This window comes from Gymnogyps californianus, chromosome 11 (genome assembly GCF_018139145.2).
Source record: "Gymnogyps californianus isolate 813 chromosome 11, ASM1813914v2, whole genome shotgun sequence".
Classification (NCBI taxonomy): Eukaryota; Metazoa; Chordata; class Aves; order Accipitriformes; family Cathartidae; genus Gymnogyps; species Gymnogyps californianus.
This window is the reverse complement of record NC_059481.1, coordinates 7,761,079-7,788,881: the sequence shown is the minus strand read 5'-3', so window position 1 is coordinate 7,788,881 and position 27,803 is coordinate 7,761,079. Positions and strand designations below refer to the sequence as shown.

At 38.4% G+C, this 27,803-nt stretch overlaps 1 protein-coding gene across 3 annotated transcripts in view; it reads right to left on the bottom strand.

The window, feature by feature from the left end:
- The window catches only part of THSD4 (thrombospondin type 1 domain containing 4), a 333,781-nt gene that overhangs the window by 66,621 nt on the left and 239,357 nt on the right, over positions 1-27,803 (bottom strand). For all 3 annotated transcript variants that reach the window (XM_050903083.1, XM_050903082.1, XM_050903084.1), the window contains one exon: positions 10,183-10,387. In XM_050903083.1, the coding sequence (XP_050759040.1) occupies positions 10,183-10,387 (205 nt within the window). The remainder of the gene's footprint in view (positions 1-10,182; positions 10,388-27,803) is intronic.

Below are 27,803 nucleotides of genomic sequence, written 5' to 3'. Positions count from 1 at the left end.
TTCAGTCGGATAAATAGCGTTGCTTTTCACCCCAACGGGAAGAGTTACAGCAGCGGGGGTGAGGATGGCTACGTTCGCATCCATTACTTCGATCCCCAGTACTTTGAATTTGAATTTGAAGCTTAAAGGAGGACTCTCCTCTTCTCTTTACTCCTCCAACCCATTGCCCAGTCCATCGGCTCCTACACAGAACTGTCACATTTCATGTTACTGAATATTGGTCAGTGCCATCAGATGTATGCATTGTAAGATGCTCAATTAACACACACTGTTCAGAAGAGCTTACATTTTTTTAAGAAGCCTTGAACAAATCACGTGTTGATATTCCAAACACTACGCTAAAACCAACGTTCAAACGAGTATTTTCATGCAAACTACATTCACATTAATTGGGTTCAGATTAATAAAAACTGTTTAAACAGCCCATCTCTTTCATTCTTTAATGAATTTTCTTTGAAATTTTGCATTCAAGTTCCTTGGTTCTGTCCATAACTGGACACAGAAGTATAATCAACACACTGTGAGAAATGCTGAAATTAAAGATTTTGGGGTCTGACAAGAAGCAGGAAATACTGAAAATCTTGCAGAGTCAGTTCTCCAGAGGCTTCCAGGCCAAGGGGGTTTGCAAAGGTATATAAGCAACCAGATTGCTGGGTGCTTTACAAGTCCAACTGAACAACCAGCCTTTCTGAGTTTCCTCTTACTATTTTGCATGCTCCTCTTTATCCCTTTCCCTTCCTTTCAAAACAACCTTTCCATATTTCAAGAGAAGGAAAAAAACATTCCTTTAATACAGAACTTATGAAACAAGCACCTCAGTGGGACTCATTGCTGCTGGCTGTTGTTCAGATGATGTATTTGCAGGGCAGATCATCAAAGCAACAGCAGGCTTCAGCCGGTGCACTGCTGTAGCGATAGCTGTTTTTATAAGGACATTGCTTACAAACAAATGGTAAAAAAAACCAAAACCAACACCACCTCTGTCAAATGATCACAGAACTAGGAAACACAGGAAATGAAAACATGATTTCTATGAGTTTCAAACCTAGTCATAACCACTGTCATCAATGAGCAGGTATGAGCCAAAAAGCCTAGCCAATGGGTGCTGGAAAGAAATATTCATATTCTTCAAGATGTAGAGGGAAAAGAGGAGAAAGGCCAGGAAGCCATTTACCTGGAAAAGCAGCAACACTGAGAACTCTCCTTGAGATTCAGGCCAGATGGAAAGCCACCAGTCTCCCAGGGCAGGCACTCAGGCTTCTTGCTCAGCATCCCAACTTAGGGCTATCTCTCAGCAATCTCCCACAATCAGCAAGCAAGGAGAAACTCATTTTGAAGCTCGTAAGTGAAAACACCAATGGCAAGCGACATGCAGAAGACTGTTTTGTAAGACAGTGGAGGAAAGCTGTGATACAGACGTTAACCCAGCCATTAAGGCTTAACTGCTTTCCTGAGGGTAGGGGAAAGAGTACTTCCCAACACGTAGCTGAGTAACATGGTCTGCCTTTTTTTAAGATCTACCACTTAATATATAAAAAAGAATAAACCAGCTTTTGAGAAAGCATTTCTTTTGTATGTTTTCAAAATGTGCCAGGAACCCTACAGACCACTATACAGCGTGTTAGATATTAGCTGGCTGTTTAATGAAGCCAGAAGGGAAAAGGTCACCTTCCAACTTACTATAATAAGATAATCTTGCCAGGAACTCTAAAATGTAATTATTCAAGCAACACCGGTATTGAAAAAATATATGGTCAGCAAAGAATAATGTCCTAGATATATTCTGGTTCAACTACAGGTCATTAGACTAGGTAAGACTCTCGTGCAACTTGAATTCAGTGGAGTTGAATTCATTAACACCACGGTTGAATTTCATCCAAAGTCTTAACAACTTCAATGGTTTTAGTAAGCGATTACCCTATCCAAGTAATACATGTTGGCTACAATACGATGAACATTTATTTAGTGAAAGAAACTCTCCCTGCAGAAAGTAAATTTGAAACTATTTTAAGGACAATAATTCAAAGGATATGTAAATGTAGATGTGTGTGCATGAAGAACCAGGCATCTAAGTAATGAACTTCATGTAAGAAGTGTTAGAAAGCTAGCTATTGCACATTTCTATCTGTCTTAATATACTGTCTCCTATTAGTTTTTAACCCTTTTGCATTAGAAGCAAACTTGTGACAGTCTTTATTCTCCTTGGTAACTTATCTACACATGCATTATTCTCAAACATTGGCTGAACTCCAAAGGTCAAACACTGACATAACCTGCAAGGACTTCAAGTAGCACTGTATTAGATCATAAGTGAAATGCCCTTTACAGCTTCAGGAGTGTTCACACTGGATTTTAGATTACCTCCCATCCTATACCTTATGTGAAGCTATCCCACCATGATTCTTCAGTTCTGGATTTTTCTGGTTTTGTTCTTTTAAATTCAATGATAAGCTCATATTGTTTTCAAAAATTATTATCTTGTAAAGGCTTTTACAAGTTAGAGATCCAATGCTCTCCCTGGCTTTGTGTGTCCTAGATGTTTATGTAGCATCACCACAGAAAAGGCCTTCCAAACCCCAGAATGAACTAACCCACATGACAACACACATACAACTGTGGCTAGAAAGCATAAGCAGTAATCTCTATTGTCCTGTAACCTAGCATTACCTTTTAGGAAGGAATGGTTTAATAAATAGAATATTATCAATAATGCAATTAGTATTCAGAACAAAGTACAAAGACTGTTAAATGTAACACAGTGAACATTTCATTCTAGCTATGACTTTTTTAATAGGGAAAAACCACACTCATTGTGATAGGAATATGACCACAGAAGGCAAGATCCAAACTCAGACTGACTCAAAAATTCTTGACAGAATATGCTTCTAAGATTTCTGTCGTCTCCAGGCATAAAACAGAGACTCCTCATGCCTCTTCACCATTGTCTTGAATCCTCCAAACCAAATGTGGTAGCCAGACTGGCTACGTTAAAGGTAATTATCACGACCCAAAATAAGAGTAGGTTGTAGGCCCCACACCCACTGAAACTATAGTTTGCAGAGGATGACCATGAAATGAACAAAAATCACCCCTGTGAACAAGTTTTGCCATAACCAACTAACCACAATACTGTACTTACTTTTCGGCTTAAGGAAATGCAACCCATTGAAAGTCTCAGGCCAGCATATGTAGTCTAAACATAAACCCTGAAGTGAATCTGTCAGCAATTAGTGTAATATTAACTCACATGCACTGGACTGGGTAGTTGCTAAAAAACGCATGTTTGCCTGATCAGACTCTGAGCTTCTGTGCATAAAACAACAGTCATGGAAAAGCATTTTCCTGGATAGGTCAGCATTAGACACTTCAGTACTGAGGCTGTTTTTAAATCCATGTTGAGACAGAAAACTCTCTTAGTGGACCTGTGTTAGTTTTGAATTACAGCATGGTCATGCAGAGAGCAATTAATTCAAATTATTATAAATTCAGATAATTAATGTATCTACAACTAAGCAACCAATGCTAACTGAACTGAATTAAGTGAAGTGGAAAAAATAAGAATCTTCTCTGCTCATCAGGTCTCTTCTAAAACTGACATAGAATTGAAGCTTTTGAGGTGGCCAAAAATTGGTTAAGCTTCTATTAATGGCCAATTTTGTAGAGCCAGAAAGTTATCTAACCAAAAGTAAAATCTGAAGCACTGCAGGAAAAGACTGAGAGTGGAGACAAGGAGATAACGCAGAAGCAAATAAGCAGGAGTTATCAATTGATACTACCATCACGATGTTTTTACAGGAATGCTTGATTTTGCAAACATTTTCCAAAATACCAAGTTGTTCCTCTTTCTGTGTAGTATTTCTTGACTCTTCAGTTCAGTATTCAGGAAATATCTACACAACAGATTTGCTAGGATTCCTAATCATAAAAAGCATATTTTAGGAATATTATTCAAAATGTTCTGGTTAAGTTTACACAGAGATTCTAACTGCCTCTTCAGATACTAATAATTTACTCTGAATTTCCTTACGGTTTGAACTTGCTGTGCTTAATTTCAGTTTATTTAAGAAGTGATTCCTTAAATCTTTTCTTCACAGTTTGGAGCCCATCGTCGTCTGTACAAAGAAATGTCTTTGTTGTTTAACTCCAGCAGAGAACAGGCAAGAGGACCAAGGACAAAAGGTAAAAAAAACAATCTAGATATTGTAATTACATAGTTTATAAGTAATGCATTCAGTAAGCTGTACATGTGAGAGAGACACTCCAACTCTAATGCATAACTGACACACATAGGGTTGCAATCAATGAATAATATACACCATAAGAAATACAATGTCGAAGTCCTCGTGGGGGTTTCACAAGTCCATCACAATAAACATACATACTAGCATAGCTTTGGGTTGCAGCACTTTGTAAAATCATATGAAAGAATTTTGCAAATTTTGCTTCTGAATAGAAATATAAGAATTATCAATGGTGCACTGATAGCTCTCACTATTTGGGACAGCCACTGAACCCAATGCACACCTAAGCACTGTAATAGAAGTTTACTGTAAGCAGATCCCTTGTATATGAAGTAACTGAGAAAACAGAAAAACTCTCCTCCTCTGGCATATTCTTGCATGTTCTTTCCAAGCCCTGAAAATTCAAACACATATCCTCTCTTCTCCATACTACTATAAAGTATCTGTTGCAAGTTTTTTGCACAGAAACCTTTAATCTTGTATAAAAATAAAAAAACCCCAAAAAACCCATTAAGAGCAATTTTTAAAAATGTCTATTTTAAAGTGTATTAATTGATCCAATTAGCAGCACAGGAAGGAAATCAGTGAGTTAATTTATAATTTATAATATAAATTATAAAACTTTTCATAATGATCATGTGATACAGCAGTGCCTCTAACTATTTATCTTCTAAATTCTCTGCCAGTGTTCTAATCTAACTCCTTTATTTGCTGTAAATTTGAATCTGTAAACTGATTTCAAAATATTATTTTAAGCTCAAGAGCTGCTAACAATACTTCATCATGAGACATACTGTTTGAATGTCATCTGCTGCAGGGAATACTGAATCAAAATATTTTTTAGAGAATCTTTTCACAGCCCCTTTAGTATCAGCCACTGTTGTTTTCATATGACAAATTCCTTTAATCCATATTCATGTTCAGGAACACCAATATTGACAAGAATGCTATTAACATCTCTTGGACTTTTGTTTAAAAAAATATTAATGTGTAACTCTTATTTTAATCACAAATACTGTATACTGGCATGTGCTAATAGAAGATGCTAGAATAGCAGAGTATCATTTTACAGAAAGCAGGGGAAATGGATTAGAGCCAAAGATCTCCCTATATCTCATTTAGTAGCTGAAATAACTTAATTCCATGAAAAACAAAATTGAAATACACAATATATTCCCTGAAGGAACTGTAAAGAGCTTTATAATTAGCAATGAAATAAATTTCACTATGAAACATCTTTGTGGTAAATAGTATTCAGGTAAGGCACAAAATGTTAAGAGACTTGCCAAAACTCTAATGTATATACTTTCCCTTTCATAAGATATCTCATAAACATCTACTGCCAACGATAGCAGACAGTATGTCTGGTACTGTTTGCAGAACTGAATCACAAAGTCATATGACTCCAGATTCAGACAACTGCTCTAGAAACAAATTGTTGCTTGAGTTATGGGACATTACCAGATTGTTTCCAATTAGAATAAGTTCATTACACATTGTAAGTGTATTTCAAACCTAATGCATTTTCAACCCTTGTATCTTTCACTCTTGTATTAAGATAAATTTTAATTTTTACTATTGATACCTCCTTCCCATCAGATTCTCTTGCCGCTGAGGCTATGGAAATGAATAACAACTACCTTCTTTGAATCAGGTTCTCAAGACCCAACATGCAAAAAAGCACCTTCCAAATAATCACTTCAGATTCATGTCATTTGGCTTTAAAATTTTGCCATTATCCCAAATCCCAATCCCAAAGACGCTAAAGTATTTATACTCAAAACCACATGTTTTGCAGCATAAGTGCTGTAAGGTACTGGTCCCATTTAAGGTACTATGGTCCTACTTAATTCAGTGGCAAGCTTCCCATTTCAGTGTATGAGAACTGGCCAGCTGATGATTGCCAGTGGGATAAAAAAATGTGTCTTTGTCTCTTGTCTGTACAACACTAGCATGTGACAGAAGTGCTCTGCCAATGGAAAAGTCCATCCAAGGTCAGCAGTTCTGTGCCCGAAAGGTCTAACACTTCAGCCAGTAAGAAAATATTGCTGAAAACTACTTTGAGAAGCAAGTCATTCCGTACATAGCTCAGGACTGTACAGCCTATAGCCTTGTTTACACTTTCTAGAGTCTAAACCTAAATTTTAATACGTAGCTTTTGCTTCTAACTATGAAAAAAATACTAGAGTAAATATACAGACTGATTAATACATTATTAATAGTTATTGATAGCTATTATTTAGCAGTCCGAAACTGGACTGCTTCCTTTCCAAACACACACACACACAAGAAAAAAAATACAAGATGTTTCCTGGGGAATTTCTGATCTGCCTTATGGCCCTATTAGAGGTAGTTCATTTTGGCTCATTAAGAAACACCAGTTAATGTTGCAGGCCATTCTCAATTTGACTGTTAAAATGTTTTCCTTTGTCAGATCGACACTCTTCCTACAGAAAGGGTCTTCAAGAAATGGAAAACCTAAAAGGATTTTTAGCGGGAGGGGGGAGGTAAGGGAGAAGAAAAGATTATGTTTGTGCTGTAAGAAATTCATTCATTCAAAAACAAAACACCTTAAAAAAGAAAACATAAGCAGAAGAAAACAAACAATGTTGTTGAAGGTTTTTAAGGTATACAGAAATAAAATGGTATAGATCACTAGATGCACAAGAAACCTATGATTTTGCAGTTTTTGTGAAAAGTTAACTATAAAGTTACATGAACAACCAGTTGAACAACCATTGAAATAGCCTATCTCCTTTAATCAGAATATACTGACTACCCAAATAATGACATGTTCCAGAAACACTAAAAGCTTCCTATACCACTGTCATGTTTTTAATTGTAATAAAAGTTTATTGTTTTCAAGTAGCAAGAACTTCTAAATTTTATTCTGCAATCACTCCAACTTGTGTGCAAAAACCAAAAATGCAATACTTAAAATTAGTAAACCTTAACAAGCTACCATCATATTGAGCACCATCATTAGAACTATGCTTTTTATGAGGGTCACGGGTTTTGCAACAATGAGCAATAGATTACTACAAAAAAGTTTACAAAAGCAGTATGGAGAAGCTTTCAAATGTTTGGATGACTTTTAGCTGAGTTTGAAACTCTTTGGGTAAGAAACCTCACATTCTTGCCTCCTTTTTCCAGCACCTCCTGATTTTACAGAAATACCTCCTTGTGAAAACACACTTTTCTGATTACTTATTTGCTTAGTACTTTTGACAAAGTAGTGAAAAGGTGTGGAGCTTTATAAAAATTGTTTAATGAAACCACATGGAACTCAAGACAGTCTCCTGAACAGAGACAAGCAGGGTAACTCTGGTTCCCAGAAACATCTGCTGTCATCTTGTAAATAAATTTTAATGACCTTGAGCTGACTTCTGATTTTGCATTGAAGAAACTGTAAAATGTGCAAAATCAAAGGAAAACCAAAAGCAACTAACTTACACTCCTTGCAACAAGAAGAATGTTGCTTACAAGCAGCTCTGATGCCTACAGCTGAACTATGACAGAACAGGGACCTGAAACTTCAGTTTTGCAAAGCACTCAACTACATTCTTAAAGGACTGGCTGCTGGGTTGTTTTTCTTGTTGCTGCTGCAGCATAAGGATGAGTTTAAGATCTTTTTTAATTTATTTTTCAAGTTCAATACTTCTGCTTATTACCATAAATATAGAGAAACCAGTAAATACCAGATCTGAGTTTTCAAGCTTCCCAGCTCTACCAGTGTTATGTGCTCTTTAAAAATGTGCATGTCTAAATTTTGAATGCTGTTTTATCAGTGAGAAATTTGTGACCACCAATATGCCAAAAAACAATCTCCCAATTACCATTTCACTTGTCCAGTAAATTGTTGGATAAATCTTTCCCTAGTTTCAGTTTTTCTGATTTGTTATAACATGTTCATTCCTGTCCTGGTGCAACTCACTTGCCTCAATAAACCAAGTTTATTGTGTAATGGTGTAAGCAGAGAGGCTGGAGTCCTTCTAGCTGGAACTACAGTCTCAAGAATTCCTAACAGGGGAGGGAGGTGGCAAATTTAGCAGACTAAATCCATACCAGCAGCTTTAAAATGAAACATATGAAATGGATTAAAAAAAAAAAAAGAAAGAAAGAAAGAAAAGATGATAGCATAAACCAAGAGCTCAGGGTATAAGGAGATAAGGAGCAGCATGGGAAAGAAAAACTTTGCCACTTTCCCATACATGCCAACAGCCTGGTTATTTTTAAGCAAAAAATTACTCTTTTTCTGTCCTGCACATTCCAAAAACGTTCAAGTGGCTCAGGACATTTTAACATACTTAAGGGAATTCTTCTGCCAGCTGTTGTCAGATGCTGCCATGTAAATCTGACAGAAAGATTACATTCAACTCCATGATTTTCTATATTAGTAACATGGCTACTTTCACTGTCCTGCCAAGTAAGCTGTATTCTCACCCATTTTCTACCGAATGTACAAGTATCTATAGAAGCTCTTTAGATAGAATTATTGTTTTATTTCACCATCAAACAAGTTAGTATTGATGGATGCTATACAAACTGTTCACGTGAAAAAATGAATGCTAGTGTATATAGATGTATATAATGTATCAAAAATACATTTGGATGAAATCAGGACAAATTAGAACTGGTAAGAACACCCTACAAGAGGTCTAGAACATTTGGTCTTCTTGGACTGTGGGTAGCTTATATTATTTCTTCATTTTTCAAGAGTCACTTTTTTGGTAAAATTATGGAGTTCACGTTACAGTTCAGACTGTTCCCCATAATAAACTCCCATCTACAGGCAAATGTTTCTGTAGAACTAGTTACAGCTCCAGCAGGAATTAAGGAGAAGAAAGCAGAAAAGAGGAGCAAAGCAATTCAATAATAAGCACTGTCCTTTCTTGTACTTGAGCAGCAGCTGAGATGCTTATCAGCCAGAAGTGAGATAAAGCAGCTGTCAAACAAGAGTACTGGGATCTGAAACTTCCAGTACAGCAAGTTAGTTCTAGTAAAAATTACACCAAGCTAGCAAGAAAGGGCTTTTGTACCTCTATTTTTATTATTTGCTATGGTAATTTTTAAGACAGATCTAAGGATGGACTGACAGGTGAAGAGAAATAAAAGGGCAAGGGGCAGGTTTTACAAATCTTAACTGACTCTCCTCTCTCCAGTCCACTCAGCAGAACTGGCCCCAAAACAGAAGCACAAATGCAGGCAAACTAAGGGCTTTGTAACCTGGGAACATGAGAGGTTACAACAGGGAATGGCACACTTCACAAATGCACACAACACGGACATAGAAATGCAGAAATTTCACATAATCTCTAATTTGCAGCACACTAGACAGATCTAGAAATATACCCCAAGATGCTATGATGTTAATATAAATATTCCAGGATCTTCTATGGTTTTGAATGAAGGACCTGCTTCAGAATAAACGGTACAAATGACCTTGCATTCTGCAAATACCACCTCAATATCACATTACCTCAATACAATTTTGATATACTTTCACTTCAAAAGAACTGAAATTTTTAGGCAATCAGAAGATGCTCTTTTCTCCTCAAGCAGCCTCGATACACTTTACATAAATGAGCATGCCACTTGGCTGGATTCTTGACCGCTCAGAGAAGGTTAACAATATGGGAAGCGTAATCACCACAGCGGAACCAACTAATAGGAAAGACCAAAGCCAAGTCAGATGGACAGGGAAATAGATGGTAACAGGTCTACAGTGTTTGTCATGCGAGATAAGCCAGAATTATAAACTGCCAGTTAGTTCTGATCAAAGCATCTGTTTAATGATCCCCCCCCCCCCCCCCCCCCCCCCCCTTCTCCTCTCTTGTTCTTGACATCTATTTCATACTGCTTAGGCGGCCTTTCCTGGCATAACCTCCACCCAGTTGCACTAGCACACAAAGAATGCTTTATTCACTGAGATGCAACTTACCCAAATAGTTGTTGCTCTTTGACATCTCAGTAATGTTGATTTTAGTAGCTCCTTCAGGAATTTCCACTATCTTGTGGTAGCCAAGATTTGTTAGCGTGTGTTTGAAAACTCCAGACACAACCTTGCAAGCAGTGTTGTCCCCTCCACATATTCCACACTTGTCAATCACCTTGTCTGAACCCAGATAGTCATCACAGCCAATGCTCTGCAAAATAAAATAAGATTTCTTTTTCCAAGATCTTACAACTGCAGACTTCGGTCATAACAACCAAGGACAGTATGACTTTCAGAGAACATTCAATCCTGAAAAGATTTTGTAAATTAGCATTTCAGCATTTTCTTCCCTTATTCTTCTGTATGTAAAAAGGCAATAAAAACCAGAGCGTTCACAGACCTGGGGATTTCAAGTTAGCTGACAGATTTTTACAGCCTGTTACCAAAAATACAAGAACACACTAAAGAACACGAATGCATTGATCATTGCTGATTACACCCTCCTCAGCTGAAAGAAAAGGATCTCTTAACAACACAGTTCCTGTAGCTGCTAGTCAGAAAAGAGGTGAAAAGCTATGATTTTGTTATGATCCAAAGTGGGCTTTTTACAAAAGCATAATTACTTTATATATAAAGTGTCATCTTAATCTCCTCTAAAGTTCAGCACTGAGCCTACTCTCACCAAAAGAGGTTTCTAAAAAGTCTTTATACTGCGTCTAGACAGTTATAGACGTGATCCTCCTGTTCACTGAGTAGAAAATCTTCAACCCACTCAGTAACACCCACTTGGACAGGATAGTTTAAAAAAAAAAAAAATCATTTAAAATAACGTAAAGGGCAGAAAAAAACGTTAAAGATTTGACACACCAGAAAAAAAAATCTTTCTAACTTATTGCACTTTAAAAGTGCACATACTGTAGAGACTATCTCCTCTTTTACAGAAACATTTCTGTTGACTGATCTTGCTGTTTTGTATTTACAGACTTTAAATAACATTTATGATGAACACTTATCATCTACCTATATGATTAACTGGCACATGCAAGAAAGAATTTCTCATTCAGATAAGAATGAAATATTACATGAGCCAGTAGAACAGAAGCCTATCACATTGTAGTGGTTTAACCCCAGCCAGAAGCTAAGCACCACGCAGCTGCTCCCTCACTCCCCCCCGGCTCCCAGTGGGATGGGGAAGAGAATCGGGAAAGAAGGTAAAACTCATGGGTTGAGATAAGAACAGTTTAATAACTAAAGTAAAATATAATACTAACAAAAAATAATGAAATACACTAATAATAATAATAATAGTAATAATGAAAAGGAATATAACAAAAAAAGAAGGGGGGGGAAACCCAGTGATGCACAACGCAATTGCTCACCACCCGCTGACCTATGCCCAAGCAGCGATCAGCCCCCGCCCCAGCCAACTCCCCCCCATTTATATACTGGGCATGATGTTCTATGGCATAGAACACCCCTTTGGCTAGTTCAGGTCAGCTGCCCCAGCTGTGCTCCCTCCCAGCTTCTTGCACACCTGCTTGCTGGCAGAGCATGGGAAACCAAGAAAATCCTTAAGCGCTACTTAGCAACAACTAAAACATCAGAGTGTTATCAACATCATTCTCACACTAAATCCAAAACACAGCACTGTACCAGCTACTAAGAAGAAAATTAACTCTATCCCAGCCGAAACCAGGATGCACATATTTTATGAAATGTAGTAATTTGATGGAAAACGTTCAAAATAAATGACAGAGTATTGTTCTATTATTTCAAATTGCCAAAAATACTTGAAAATTCTTGCAAAATTCTTGATGAAAAGATGGTTAATTATTGTTTGATGGTCTTTCCTAGAAGCAAACATCCAAGTAAGAGGGGGAAGAAAAACAATTTTTTGGTAACACCAACTTACAACATAGAGAGTGTCTTGAGCCTTGGCAACACTGTATTTCTTTCCTATTCCCAATATTAACGCTTGGCCCTTGCTGTGAAAAATGTTCTAAACTGCAAGCCAGAGTCTGCTTAGTTCCAATATAAATATTTAACACCCAACATCTTTTTTATGACTATCCAAGAAACACAGATAAAACCATCTAACTCATCACTGCCAGGATCATATGGAGTTTGACAATGATACCTGTTCGTAGTTGTAGTCATGAAGCAAGAGAATGAGGATTCCCGAGCACTCTGTGTTTCACAGTGGGACAACCTGATTACTAAAAATCTGTTCCATCCTATCAAATCTAGGGTGAACAGATTGTTCATGATTTCAAAGAGATTTTGGATTCAAATACAAACACTTGGTTTAACATCTTGCACTTGCATTGCTTGGCAGAAATCTTAAAATCATGTATGAGCTCAATTTTTGCGTTTTGCTTCAAAATGCATTTTATTACTAACAAAGTAATGTGTTTGCTTAAACATAGGAATTACAAGTGTCATTATACCAAAGCATACAATATGATTTCAGACCTGCTAAAACAATCTGAAAAATGTGAGTGATCTAAATTTAAGACAGCTGTGCCCAATGACTGATTAATCTCTGTACTAGTCCTCCTTGAAGGATATTTTGCTGAGAGTATTTACGCTCTCTCTACCATATATTTTTTGGATGGAAATGTAGCGGTACTTAGCATCAGCCTATGTTATACAGTGACTTTCAGAAATTTCCACTGCCAGCAAGTTGTCGTATGGAGGGAATCCTTTCAAGTATGAGGTGTTATGCAATATGAATTGCTAGCATAAATGTTTAATGGTGTTCTCCATCACTACTGAGTCCCACACAGGTTAATACAATTTTCTTCCTCTTAGCAAATAAAAGAGAACAGAGAAAGGTGTGTTTTATTCATTGAGACCATAACACAGAACTACTGTGGGTCAGTCTGAACAGAACTACTTTTCACAGAAGAAACACAACCAATCAGTACAAATGGGATGCCTTTGTACAGAATAAATATCCGTCCTGGTTTTGGCTGGGATAGAGTTCATTTTCTTCCTAGTAACTGGTACAGTGTGTTTTGGATTTATGAGAATGATGTTGACAACACACTGATGTTTTAGTTGTTGCTAAGTAGCGCTTATCTTAAGTTAAGGGGTTTTTTCAGTTCCCCATGCTCTGCCAGCAAGCAGGTGTGCAAGAAGCTGGGAGGGAGCAGAGCCGGGGCAGCTGACCCGAACTAGCCAAAGGGGTATTCCATACCATAGAACGGCATGCCCGGTATATAAACAGGGGGGAGTTGGCCAGGAGGTGCAGATCGCTGCTGGGGCATTGGTCAGCGGGTGCTGAGCAACTGCATTGTGCATCACTTGTCTTTTCTTGGGTTTTACTTCTCTTTTTTTATATATATATTCCTTTTCATTAAAATTACTGTTATTATTACATTTTTATTAGTATTATTGTTAGTATTATATTTTATTTTAGTTATTAAACTGTTCTTATCTCAACCCATGAGTTTTACTTTTTTTTCCCTGATCCTCCTCCCCGTCCCACCGGGAGGGGGGAGGGGGGAGTGGCTGCGTGGTGCTTAGTTGCTGGCTGGGGTTAAACCACGACAATATCAAACCTGTTTTAAACTCACATGTCATTCTTAGTCAAATGTTGACTGACATAGTACAGCCAAAGATTGACAGCTGGTTTGTATTTGGAATTCTTCCCATATAGGGTAAAAGGAGCCTGTGTCACAAAAAGTGCCTGTAATGTTTAAATGCTCTTTCACAGAAATGACTGAGAAAGATACAAAAAATGAATTACTGGAGACAAGGACCTAATAATCTGAAACCAGCAACTGACAATGAGGAAAAAGCCAAAGAACCACAAGTACATAAATAAGATAAACAATAAGATAATAAATAACACAAGATAAGATGATAAATACAATAAATAAAAATAAACTATATATATTACACAGAGTGCACACATGTGCATTTTACATATCAATAGAACAGCTATTTAGCAACAAATTACAATTTTACAAAGCAAAATTAAAAATCTTTACTGGGGCATCTACCGAAACTTCCATGGAAATGATGTGCTTTAAAGATTAATATTGCATAGGTTTCAGAAGAATAGGCCAGTTATAACTAATACATTCTAGAAAACCTTGACATTTGCTTAATACAGTTTAGGCAGGCATATAAAAATGACCGCGTACTCTCTAATATTTCCAGATCCAGCAAAGATATATAGCAAGCCTGTGTCCCACGTGTTCCATGGGAATCTCCCTTTCTAACTGTATAAAGCACAGATTTCTAGCACTGACAGGTCATGATATATTGGATCAGACACCTGTTACTGGTCCAGGACTCAATACTTAAGATCTCCTGGGCCTTGGTCCAGAGTAATTCTGGAAGATGAAAGAAAGACCTTTCTGGCAAGCTGATTCTGTTTTCTTTCTGCTTTTAAACAGTTGCTTGAAGCTATGCAGAGCTTTGGAATGGTACTCATTCTTGTAGCACTAGGCTGGTAAACAAAATTCCCCCAAATTAGCCAAAAAAGTAGAATCCATGCAACCGTACTGAACAGATAATTCAGCAATTTTTTCTTTTTTTCTTTCTGTTATGACTATAAATTTAAGAAGCACCACCCTGCTACTTGGCTAATGTACATTCATATAAAAATATCAACCAACTTCCAACTTCTCTCAGGATGTGGTATTCATTAGATTTAAGCACATGTATACACAGCAAACATAAATCCCCTTATCACATTGCCTAATACACTGTGATACATCAGCAAGAAAAAATGATGTTAAGGAAAGAAGTGATACAAACTGGAATCCACTGTGAGTGTTCCTTCCAATATTTGCTGTGGGAACATGAATAAGTCTTAACTATGCCAAGAGATATAAAGATCAGAAGTTTTGCTAGATAAGCAGATAGGTCTGAAATCTCAGATAGTCTCCTTGTACAACTCTGGAAAGTTAAGATGTAAAGTGGGTGCCAAATACATTAACACCCAAATTAACAGCCCAGTACACTGTCACAATGGTGAAAGAAGGCCTCGGTCAATGAAGAATTCACAGTTGTTTTTCATCGTGTAATACGCATTTAAGGAATCCAAAAGCAGATGTCACTTTTGGAGCCACTTCACACACAACATTCCTACTATGAATGTAGAAATATTAGGATTGTGAATACGAGAAAAATGAGAAGACAAAGGTATATGCATTCTACCCACCAAAAAGATTTTGGACAGGCCTACTGCAAATTGTTCCTTGGCTATCAATATGAGGAGGTCTAGAACACATCTGTCCCTTAAAACCTTTTCTTGCAAAGTGTTGTTTCTTAGAAGAGGTACTTTTGACTTGCACTATCTATACATCTTCTGTATTGCTCAACTATTTTTGCAATGTGGTTCAAGAAACTCTTTTAAGTTACAAGTTAGCATGAAAGACACTGTTCAAGAACTACAGCCAACTGTATGCCAAAATTAATTTAAATAAAAACCCTTGAGAGAATCAAGGCACAATCTGGATGAAACATTCAGTGGTGGACTTAATAGGGATTTAGGACTATATATACAATAGAATGGGGCTGGTGCCAGGCATTTGAAAACATGAAGTGCTGATCCTTGAAATGGAAAACAGATGTTACAATACCAGTACTAAATGATTCTATTAAAAATCACAATCTCTGTGGTAGAGTGGCATAAATAATACAACATGACAATAACTTGCTTCCGTTGCTTTAGCTGCATTGTATTATCAGGTAGGAAAGCCACAGTTACGAGTTGTAGTATATTAACACCATTAACTTCAAAAATTAGCTGGTATTATCAAATATGTCACCCTTACAGTAACATTATTTTCTTCTTGCCTTTTTTTCCTGGAATATCTATGAAACGGTTTTAAAAAGAATAAATACTGAGGCAGTAACCCTACCATTCAAACTCTCCATGAAACTGCTCTTGTCAGACTTCATTTAAAACAAGCCATCTACAGAATTAATCCAGAATTATATGAATTTTTGAGGCGAAGGTATTTACTAGGACTCATTTACAATTTTGCAAAATTTATATTTAGCTTCTCATTGACATTCAGATAAGGAAGATGGGGTGAATGGGTTCTAACTATACAACTTTTTTAATTAGGTATCACAGACTCTGATCCAGACGTCAGGAGTCTGGCATTTCCAGCACTCATATTGTAAATCTGCATATATTGCACTATAAAGGAACATCACTTTAAACCAAGCCAAGATAAAGTAGAATTAAAGACAGACTGGTACTGAAATCATTATTTTGAATTTCTGCCATTGTATGATGCAGAAAAAACAAACAAGGGGAAGAAAATGCTTTAAAGCTGACCTGTAAATAGGTAGTAACTTCAAGGTTATGTGGTAGATGACTCAAACATGGTCTTCTCAGCGCATAGCTATTATTTTGCTTTTTGTGATTCTCAGGTCCCTGAAGAGCTGAATCTTTTTTTAAGAAATCCTGTGGGGTTTTTTCCAAGTATCTTGTTATTTCTGTAGCTTATTGTGTTTTCCTATAATTGTACCTGAGTAATCCATTCCAAGGATGCATGCTAACAACTTTGAATAAAACACCAGCACAACAAAAAAACCCCAAAAGTCACTGTGCTCTTCATCCATATAAGCAACAAATGGAAATACATAAAACATGTGTATGTGTCTACACAGCAATACATCTGCCCCGAAATGACCCTTATTCTGTCATATCTGCACTACAGGCTATGTAGCCTGGTTTCTTTCCTTCCTAAAAGGAGGAATTGACCCATAATAGATCAGCAGTGATACACGTGATGAATTCCGCAGTTGCAGCTTATTGAGCAGTCATTATTGGTTGTTACTGTTGAGGAGATTCTGCTCTACAAACAGCATGGGAACAGTAAATCCAACACAAGTTCAGTATTTGAGATAAGATTCTCAGTTCTCCCACTCCTCTTCCCTTCTCCTAGAAATTACTATTTTCATTTCATTCTCCTAGATGGTCTGTAGGATTATTTTCACTAGTACAGAACAAGAAACATGGAGTACCTTACAGCTCTTGGTCTACTTTATTATATTCTATCAAATGAAGCATGCGGAGAGTAGACTATACACTGTAATATAACAATTTTCCCACAGAATCATACTACTAATTAGTACTGCACTATCTTCTCAGGTTCTATTGGCTGTGTGGCACTATACAACAACAATTTAGTGCTTTACTTGCCACTAGCTTAATTTAGAATTTGTCAGAGAAACTGAAGTTCCGGTGATCATTAGCAATGTCAGTGGAAACTGCCTCTTCAGAGTTTTCCCCCTCTTGGTTTTCCTCTTGAGCAAGACCTCCAAGGTCCCCAGACACATGCCTAACTGAAGTCCATAGAAGAAAACATTTCTACATTTACCTAATCCCTCCTTTCAAAATAAATTAAAAAAACTATGGCATCTCTGAGAACAATGAAGAAGAAAAATAATTGTAAAAAGGGGGGGGAACACTACAAATGTTTTTAAAGTTAGTTTCATTTGGCTTTTCCCTAAACTCTAAAAATTTTCCTGAACATGTTTATTCAGGCCTACCAAAAAATGCTTGTTCAAGTACAAAGAAATAATTCCCAAAATCTATGATCACGCTAAAGCTGAAAGTCAGGAAAGATATCATAATAAGCTAGAAATACAGCAACAACTTAACAGAAAAAAGGAAAAAGCTAAGAATCTTAACAGATAAATAAAGGGAATATTAGAGCCACCTAGGGTAAAGTTGAAAGGTGATAAAAGCATGTAAACAACATGACATTTCTACCATCATTCTTGGCCTTTTCTACCAAATGCTGGAGCCTTAACTTTTTAACTAGCCCCTGCTCTACATTGTTCATGGTTCTGCTGTTAAGAGTATCATCTTTGACTTTCTTTCATCCCCGTTTTAATAAACAGCTTCCTATATTCTAGCCAAATTTCTAAAGTAGACTGAGCTTTTCTTGCCATGTCAGATATCTTTTCCATATACAGTCTAATGTTTTTACTTCCCAAGCCTTTCAACAGAAATGGGAAGATGTTATCTTAAGAATTCAACTAGTAATGAAATGGATGCAATTGAACCTGCACATTAGAAATTTAGTGTTGCACCCAGGACACCTAGGTGAGGTACCCATTTGTACAATATGTAAAACAGCTTGCCAATAGCTGAGATGCTAACTTACAGAGTTCTTCACTGACCAGGAATATAACTGTATTTTTACAAAAACAATGCTGCTGTATATTTTTGTAACAGTTTCATTAAAAAACAACTTATCTATAAGAGAAATCAGCTTACCTATAAGAGAAATCAGCTTCTGTTTTGTGACAACATACAAAGCACTTCATCAGCAAGCCAAGGAAGAGATTTGATGTCCTGGAATTTTCATACTGGTTATGGCCTAAGTATAGCCCGGAGATAAGTAGGAATTTGTGACTGCATGTGCACAAGCAGTTGGAATGGTTGGCAGCTAAATAGCATACAGATAAACCGCATGGTATTTACTTCTAGAATACAGGCTTGAATTTGAGTTGGCTAGAGGGGAAGCTCCAGATCCTCAAGAGACACTTTTAAGATAAGCAGCAGATACTTAATATACCTTAAATCTGATAGCACTATCTTTAAGTTACTAAAAAGCAGAAAAGTAACTACATACAATTAGAACCTCTGTATTCCTCAAAATAAAATTTGGTTTTATTTGTGCAAAGCACAGCAATGCCTCAGTCAGGACTTGCTCTTACAGGCGTCATTGTACCTAGGCACTAGAGACAAGACATTCCCCAAAACCCCGTAGAAACATGCTGACCCATCCAGCACCATGTGATGTCACAACGCCATGTCCCACAGCAGAATACAGCTGCCAGAAACACAGTCAGGATGTCCAACAAAGAAAACCCTACAACCCACACATACAGATGCAGACTATCAAGCCACCATTACTCACAACAAAGTCCCAATCAACATCGGGATGATGATTGAGCTGTTCAAGAGCCACAAATTAGTCACCCACAGACATGGTCAGGAGAAGGGGTAAACAAGCAGCCACCTTTTCAGATTGTTTTTAAATCTGGAAGGATAAAATCGCTAGAACAACCTGCAGTCACACTGGAGGTCTGTGGGAGAACCCCAAACTCCTTCCAGACATAAGACCCAGATCATACCTCTACGTATCCAAACTTAAAGCTCCTATTGACGTGTCACTCCTCAAGAAAATCGTTTTGCAAGTGGAACCAAGTTAGAAACTCTGTTGATGGAGAAACCAGGAAAGAAGTCTCATCTTCCCTAGTACTGTGGGGCCAACACAGCTATGGGAATGTGAGACTAACTTCTTTCTGGTTTGTCCATCAACTGAATTATTAACTAGACTCCAATTGTAGAACAATGACCTGTAGGAATGACACTTCAATAGCAGCTTAACTACATTTCTAATGCTCTTCTAATAACTTGTATTTTCTGCTTCTACAAACATACAATAAACAGTATAAATTTCTCTATTATAACTCACAGAAAAAACATTGACAAATACTTTCTAGGAAGCTCTCCTTCCAGTATTTAAAGCTCAGAATATACTATAAAGATTTCAATTAAGTTCACTGAAATCTGTAGGAATCTTCACAGCTGAAAGAGGCCTTAGGAGGAACAGTCATCTAATATCCACAGAGCTTCTCCTCTCTGTGTTCTCTTGATCCTGAGAACATATCATCGCATCCTTCTGGTATTATTCATTTTGCCACTTTTTACGCTATAAGCAACATCTTCTTTCTCACTGCATCAAGGGAGGGGGAGCAGAATTGATTCAATCTTAGCTATTCCTTTCTTCTACCATTATCACCTCCCTCCTGTTGCTGCTCATTGACATACTACTTACATTCTTGAGAGCACTAACGACTCAACAGTGTTTTTTTTCTTTTGGCTGCTAACATGTGCTTCATTTCAAATGCATAAAGAACACAGCCTGATCTAGTTACCACAGCTTAGTAATGTTTTTGAACATGTACATGATCATTTGTGTTTACAGAAAATACCTGAATCCCACCATTCAAATTGACTGCAAATGGTTAGAGAGATGGGTGACGTAAAGGGGAGGAAGATAAAGAGGAAAAACGAAAAGAGAGCCCAGACACAGGCTAATTAAACTGCATTTTCTTCTTTGTGAATGTAATTCTCCTAATATTTGCTCAACTTAATGTACTGGTGAAGGAAACACTGTTGGGTGGGTTTTGGCTTTGTTTTATTTTAATTCCTCACCTTAAATGCTTGAGCAGATCACTGGAACCATTTAAAAGTAATTTACTTATCCTAAACATACTATTTGTTTCTTTTGTGCAGTTTTTTCAAGATGGACAAGGCCTTTATTGTCTTGTTAAATCTTCACTTTCATTTCTAGTTAACAGCATTTTGGTATTACTTAGAGGTGCTGTAATTTTTTAAACAGACATTATTTGGAAAGCCCACAATAGAGGAAATTAAAATGACTGAATTCAGCAACTGTACTTTGCAATGTCCACTATTCCATGATTCTAAGAACATATACTGCAAAGCTTTTATTGCATTGCCATGATTGAATTTTATTTATTGGCTTTAGGAAATACCAGCTTTTCTGTTCTCTCACACCTATAAGCAAATTCTGAGCACCAAGGTTAGTTTGTTTAAACAGAGAGCTCTGCTTTACATGTAAGCTCAACACTGAAACATTGTCATTCAGTATCCGATTCTGAAATTCCATCTCTCTGAACTACCTGATGCAAGAGAGCCCTATGTATTTTCTGAGGCACTCACTTGCTGGCAGTGAGACTGTCACTCAGAATTTAAAACCCTTTGGGCAGGAGCATGACAGAAGAGCATGACAGCTCTTAAAAGAAAAAAGTGTACACAGGTAACATAGCATGAACTGCTAACAATTAAAAATTGCATGCGCTACTTCGTGACATTGCATGAATTACTGTTATCAAGCTGCTTTCACACAAGCACATTTAGGGTTACAACATAAAGAGCTTGTCAAATTACCAGACATCTGGGATTTCACTCCTATGGTATTTCACTGATATCGTACTCATGAGAACTTGCCAGAAAACACAAGTCTGCTCCATTATACATTTAGAAAGTACTCTGCCCTCCACTTTTACAGGAATTCCTTGCTTTTCCTCCTCAGTCCTTAAATGGATTCTTCTTTCTCCTTCCCATTCAAAAACCATGCAGGGATGAAGTCAGTCACAGCATAAAGCTGCTCAGCTCCAGAAGCTGGTGTTTTATTTTCTCACCAGCAGTCAGTTGCACTCAGTGTCCAACTCTCCTTCCTTTGAATATTCCAGACCTCCTCATGATGTAAAATCTAGTGGACACTGGACCTTTTTTTTTTAGCTTCCTTGTAGTGCAATTGTGCTAAAAGATGATGCATGACCTTCACATAAAACGTCTCACTCGGTGACCGTGGTCTACACACACTCAGCTGAGTGAATACAGCGGGTTCCTGAGCCAAGAATATGCAGGGAGCTTTGAAAGGATTAGTAAGAATGTTTTCTTCCGAATCTCTTCTAATCCCCCCCCTACACACACACATTTAATAAGCACAGTATATGTGCACTAAGTGGTCAGATATTCCAAAATTTGTCCAACAATATCTACTTCATGGAGAAACACAGTTGTATTACATTAGTTACTCTTGATCCAAATCCCACTGAAAGCAGTGGAAAGGCTCCCTTTGAAATCAGGGGGAGTTGGGCCTAGGAATTAGCTCTAGTCTCCAGTGAAATGCCATCTACAAAGGATACAAGCGTTAAGTACAATTTACTGTTCTTGATTCACCAGGAATAGCTTGCTGAAATCACAATTTATTTCATGGCCCTTTGTAAGTGTGGAGGATTTTCAACTTCAAGTTGTGGGATTCATTGTACCACAACTGAAGCATGATTAATGGTCTTTCAGAGCCCTTTCACCTCAGACAATAAGTTAGGAGGTCTCCATGGGGACTCTTTGTCTGTATCTAGTCTTATAAAGGTCTTGAACTCTGAAGGAATATCATGTTGTTCATTTTCTCAGTTGGTTTATGATTCTACTGTTTAGTCCTCAAATTTCATCTTCAGTTAAACAAATCTCAAGCCCACCAGGACAACTACAAAAAGCTAGACGATATGAAGAAAAAAAAATTTCAACGCTATCACCGATAGCCTTTTATACTCGGTGGTTGCTTCACAGATACCTTAATCTCTTTCACACTTTTGCCACTAGAAATGATCATTGCCGTTCTAGCGAGAATCAGATTTGGTTTATCAATCTCAATTTACCTAACAGGTTTACCCACCTCAATGTTAAATTCACACCTGCAAACACTGTTACTGACTTTTTAGCAAAGCATTTAGTATATAAACATCATTGTCTATAATACACAACACCTTCTTTTCCTGCCTGTGACAGAGGCTTCAAGCTAAAGATGTAAATATTTGCCTTTCTGGGAGTTCTCTTACACACTAGCTCCCTCATTAAGATCTTGCCTTCAAAGCTTTTAAGAACCATGCCAGTGTTGCTGTCTCAGAGGTTACCTACGCTTTCCCCCAGTAAGTCTGAGAAGCTTTCACATGCATTTTTGGTGATGATATCTCTTCCCCTTTGTGTCATCTATTCACAGAACTTGTTTGCAATTTCTGAAACAAAAGTTTGCACATATGCTCCTGAGGCCAAACTGCATCAGACTCCTTTATTTGTTCTTTACAACATTCTCTCACATAAACAGAACTGTAACTAACTACAGAATTGATCTCAGGAGTCTCTAAGAACTGATACAAGATTTAAACTAATTTTGCAAACACTACACCCACCTTCAATGAAGTATGAAATCTGAACACAAGCTTTGCTGCTTTACTGATCTGTGATTCACCCATCAAATATCCATTTGGGTAAGGCAACTTCTAGATGTACACATGTAATCCAGTTTAGCCTTTTGACAAAGAAACTTAGGAGAAAGTCATTTTATTAGAGTTCTTTTGATTTGAAGACCCGTTTTGTATCAATTCCTTCTTCACTGATCTCACAAAAAGGCAGCAAGTTTTGTTGGTCCCTAATGCAATGCAGAAAATATTGATGTCATTTAACACACAGCCTGGAACACAACTGTGGAAGCTAAGAAAAACTGTCAGTGAGAATGGGAAGAGCTGCGGAATCATGCCCATCACTGAGACCCAATTCCACTGCAACTGAAAACAGGAAAATTGGGCAAATAATTAGGTTGAATAAGGTCTTGGGAAAATAAACATAAAAGACAACTCACCAGAGAAGCAGAAAGTGAAACCAGAATGTTTTTTGGCTCATTTCAGGTTTCCAGTTCTGGGCCTGAGGCTGCTTAGGTTCAGTTCCAGTTAAATCAACATCAGTCTAATATAAGTTGGGTAACATGGTTTGGTAAATCAGCCCACATTGCAAAACATTAGAGAAATGTAAGGGTCACATGATGAAAGCAGGCTTACAAAAAGGGGCTTTGGCCAGGAAGCCAGATTGTGTTTATGAAGCAGGAAAAAGAACCAGTGTGAGCACCTCTGAGATTTCAGTGCTGCAGCTGCATCTGGTATTCAGAGCAGGACTGGCTAGAAATTCTGGCATTGCACTCCCTAGGAAGGTGTCCAGAAACACTACAACCAGAGCTTGGCACTTGCAGGATAAAGCCTCTTCAGCCTGGTTTCCCAGGCTCTGAACTAGACAAAGCTGAGTTTTGTTTATTCCCTGTTTCAGATCTTGTGTACCACGCTTGTGAGGTCAGCTGCCCAGGCTCAAGGCTAACTTTCACAATGCAGCCATCCAGCCTTGAACCACAGGGCTGACTCCTGTCCTCCTTTTTCCTAGGAGGTACTTCTAAGGTGAGAGTCTCACCACCGGTCTCTGAGCTATGCTACAAATACACCTGTGCCGGATCTTGTACCACCCTGATTCTGACTCTGGTCCTGACCTGCTGACTTGATTTTCTGGTTTGATGTAGGATCTAGCTCATCATTAGGGATTGGCCTTGACATCTGGACTGTTAGCTGAGTCTGGCAACCATCAGCAGACCTGCCCTACTTGCTCGGGAACTGGGGACATGCGCCCTTTTTGGTAAGCCCACTGTCTGCCTGGTTTGCTGTGATTCTCAGCTCCAGGTTCACCTTCACCTATGGATCAGCATCCCCTTGTTGCTCCTGACACTGTAGATGAGACTGACCAAATTAGTATTTCTTTTTCCTCTGGCTGTCAAACTACCCTACTACTCCAAGTTCCAGTCTAAGGAAAAGAGATCTCCTGCTTTGAGCAATGCAGCTTGCTTACTGAATAGAAAAAAGAAACCCAAAATAAGCAAATTAATATTGCTCTAGACAAGCTAAAACTCTCTGAATCAAAATAAGCAGAAAATGCACAACTTCAATTTTTCCCCTAATCAGGGGGAGCTTGCACTGTGCAGTGGTTACCTACATTTTACTGTACGTCATGGTGTAACACTGCAACCAACAGTGGTTCAAAACCTAGACAGTCTTGAAGCTCTTAGTAATGTGTGATAAGAAGAAAATAAACGTAGGATATATCTCTTCCTGCATGCTCCTACATTCTTTTTAAATTTAAGGGGAAATACTGTTTTTTCTTCTTAATCTAGGAATGTTAAAAGATTTGACAAAAAAATGATTCTTGAAAGGTTTTAAATTACTAAACAAAAGGCTGTATTATTTAACACTACTGGGAACAAATGCTTGGTACCCTCTCAAATAGGGAGGGGCTAGCTGGTGACTATTAGAGGGAATCTGAAGAGAACCTAGAGCTTGGGTAGCTGAGTGTACTGGGTTTGCGTGGCAGGTTTTGGTAGCAGGGGGGCTACAGGGGTGGCTTCTGCGAGAAGCTGCTAGAAGCTTCTCCTATGTCTGACAGAGCCAACGCCAGCTGGTTCCAAGTCGGACCCGCCGCTGGCCAAGGCTGAGCCCATCAGCAACAGTGGTAGTGCCTCTGGGATAACATATTTAAGAAGGAGGAAAAAAAACCTGCTGCACAACAGCAACTGCAGCCAGAGAGAGGAGTGAGAAGATGTGAGAGGAACAACTCCGCAGACACCAAGATCAGTGAAGAAGGAGGGGGAGGAGGTGCTCCAGGAGTGGGAGCAGAGATTCCCCTGCAGCCCATGGTGAAGACCATGGTGAGGCAGGCTGTCCCCCTGCAGCGCATGGAGGTGAATGGTGGAGCAGATATCCACCTGCAGCCCATGGAGGACCCCACACTGGAGGAGGTGGATCCCTGAAGGAGGCTGTGACCCTGTGGGAAGCCCGCGCTGGAGCAGGCTCCTGGCAGGACCTGTGGACCCGTGCAGAGAGGAGCCCACTCTGGAGCAGGTTTGCTGGCAGGACTTGTGACCCCGCGGGGGATCCACACTGGAGCAGTCTGTTCCTGAAGGACTGCACCCTGTGGAAGGGACCCACGCTGGAGCAGTTCGTGAGGAACTGCAGCCTGTGGGAAGGACTCACGTTGGAGAAGTTTGTGGAGGACTGTCTCCCGTGGGAGGGACCCCACGCTGGAGCAGGGGAAGAGTGTGAAGAGTCCTCCCCCTGAGGAGGAGGAAGGAGTGGCAGAAGCAACGTGTGATGAACTGACCGCAACTCCCATTCCCCGTCTCCCTGCGCCACTGGAAGGAGGTAGAGAATTCGGGAGTAAAGTTAAGCCCGGGAAGAAGGGAGGGGTGGGGGGAAGGTGTTTTTAAGATTTGTTTTTATTTCTCATTATCCTACTCGGATTTGATTGGCAATAAATTAAATTACTTTTTCCCCAAGTTAAGTCTGTTTTGCCTGTGATGGTAATGAGTGGTCTCCCTGTCCTTATCTCAACCCACGAGCCTTTTGTTCTATTTTCTCTCCCCTGTCCAGTTGAGGAGGCAGAGTGATAGAGCGGCTTTGGTGGGCACCTGGAGTCCAGCCAGGGTCAACCCACCACACTGAGAAAAAGGGAAACTTACTAATTAAAAGACCTGGTTTTCTGCAATTTACAGTCCTTAGTAAAGTTCTACATATCATGTAACAAATTGCCATTCGAACCAGATCTGTGATCCACATAAGCTAGCATTCAGGATCTGAGAGTGACCAACAAAGGTATTTCAGCAAGAACTGCAAAAATCATGAAGTAGTAAGACTCCACAGTAAGACTACTAGAGTTTGGCTTTATTCACAGCCATTGAAGCCAATGGTAATACGTTCTTTGACTTCAGAGATTTCTTACACAATACTCATATACTAATTAAGAAGCTGAAGTCTCAGAACATCAATAAACAATACTGGAAAATACAATAAATCAAAATCTTCCAATCCCCAAAGAAAACATAACTGATTTCTGTCACAGAATTTGGAACTAAATTTTACTATCCTACCTCACCAATTTGTGTCCTATAATGAGATACAAGATTAATAATGTTGTCCACAAGGTGGCACTTACAATCCGTGTGAAATCAAAACGTAGAAGGTCCATAAAAAAAAAGTTAATTTCTTACACCTAAACACAAAGTTTTTATTGCTTTTCTTTTCAAACTAGCCTCTACTACATGAGTAACGACTACTGCTATTTTGTTATCAGTAATATGTTCTTAAAACTTATCAGTCAATCCAAAGATTTCTTTTGGTTCGGGAGGTATTTTAACCTGAAATAGAATGTTATACAAAACTGAAATGAAGGAGAAACTCTCAAACTGATTTTTCTTGCACCACCAGCTCTCCTTGTCTGGAGACCAGGCGGACTTGATTTATCAATCATAAATAAATATTTTAATCCAAATCCTGCTGTCTTTCCTCAAAAGCAATCCTCATGGACTTCAAAGTTGACATCAACTGGAAATTTGCCAAGTCACAGGAGTCAGCCTCTTTATGGATTTGACAAGGTAGAATTATGTCAATTCCATGGTCTTCACAATCTAAAATTTACTAACAAATTTAAATGACTTTTGGTTTTAAGTGTATCAAACAGAAGTATATATTCTATTTTTTTCCACTCGCTTGTATTCTTGTGTAAAATTAAATCACTCCCATTGAGTCTGTGGAAATGAGTAGAGAAAGATCAAATTAGGGAGCACCTGAGAAAATTTTATGTACACAAATCTTTGGGAGCAGATGGGATGCAACCAAGGGTGCTAATGGAGCTGGATGACATCACAGTGAGGTCATGGTGATTGGTGGCAATGCCCAATGACTGGAAAAAGCAAATGCCACATCCGTCTTCATTAAGGGCAAGGAGGACCTGAGGCTCAGTTGCAGGTTGGTCACCCTAATCCCAGCCCTGAGAAAGACTGCAGAGCCAATCCTCCTGAAAGTCATTTCCAAGTACATGAAGGACAAAAAAAAATTATTGGGAACAACCATCATGGATTTACCAAGGTCAAGTCATGCCTAAACAAGCTACTGTCTTCTGTGATTAAATGGCTAGTTCAGTGGATAAGTGGAGAGCAGTGGATGTTTTTCACCTTGACTTTAGTGAGGCCTTCAACATAGTCTCCCACAGTATTCTTAAAGCCAAACTGGAGAAATCCAGACTGGGTAAGTCAACAATAAGGTGGATGGGAAACCAGCTGGACTGCCAGTTTTAAAGGGTAGTGATCACTGCTCCAAAATCCAACTGACAGGCAGTTACTAGTGGCATCCCTCTGTCAGGCCTACTGCAGTCAATACTGTTTAACATTTCTTTAAGG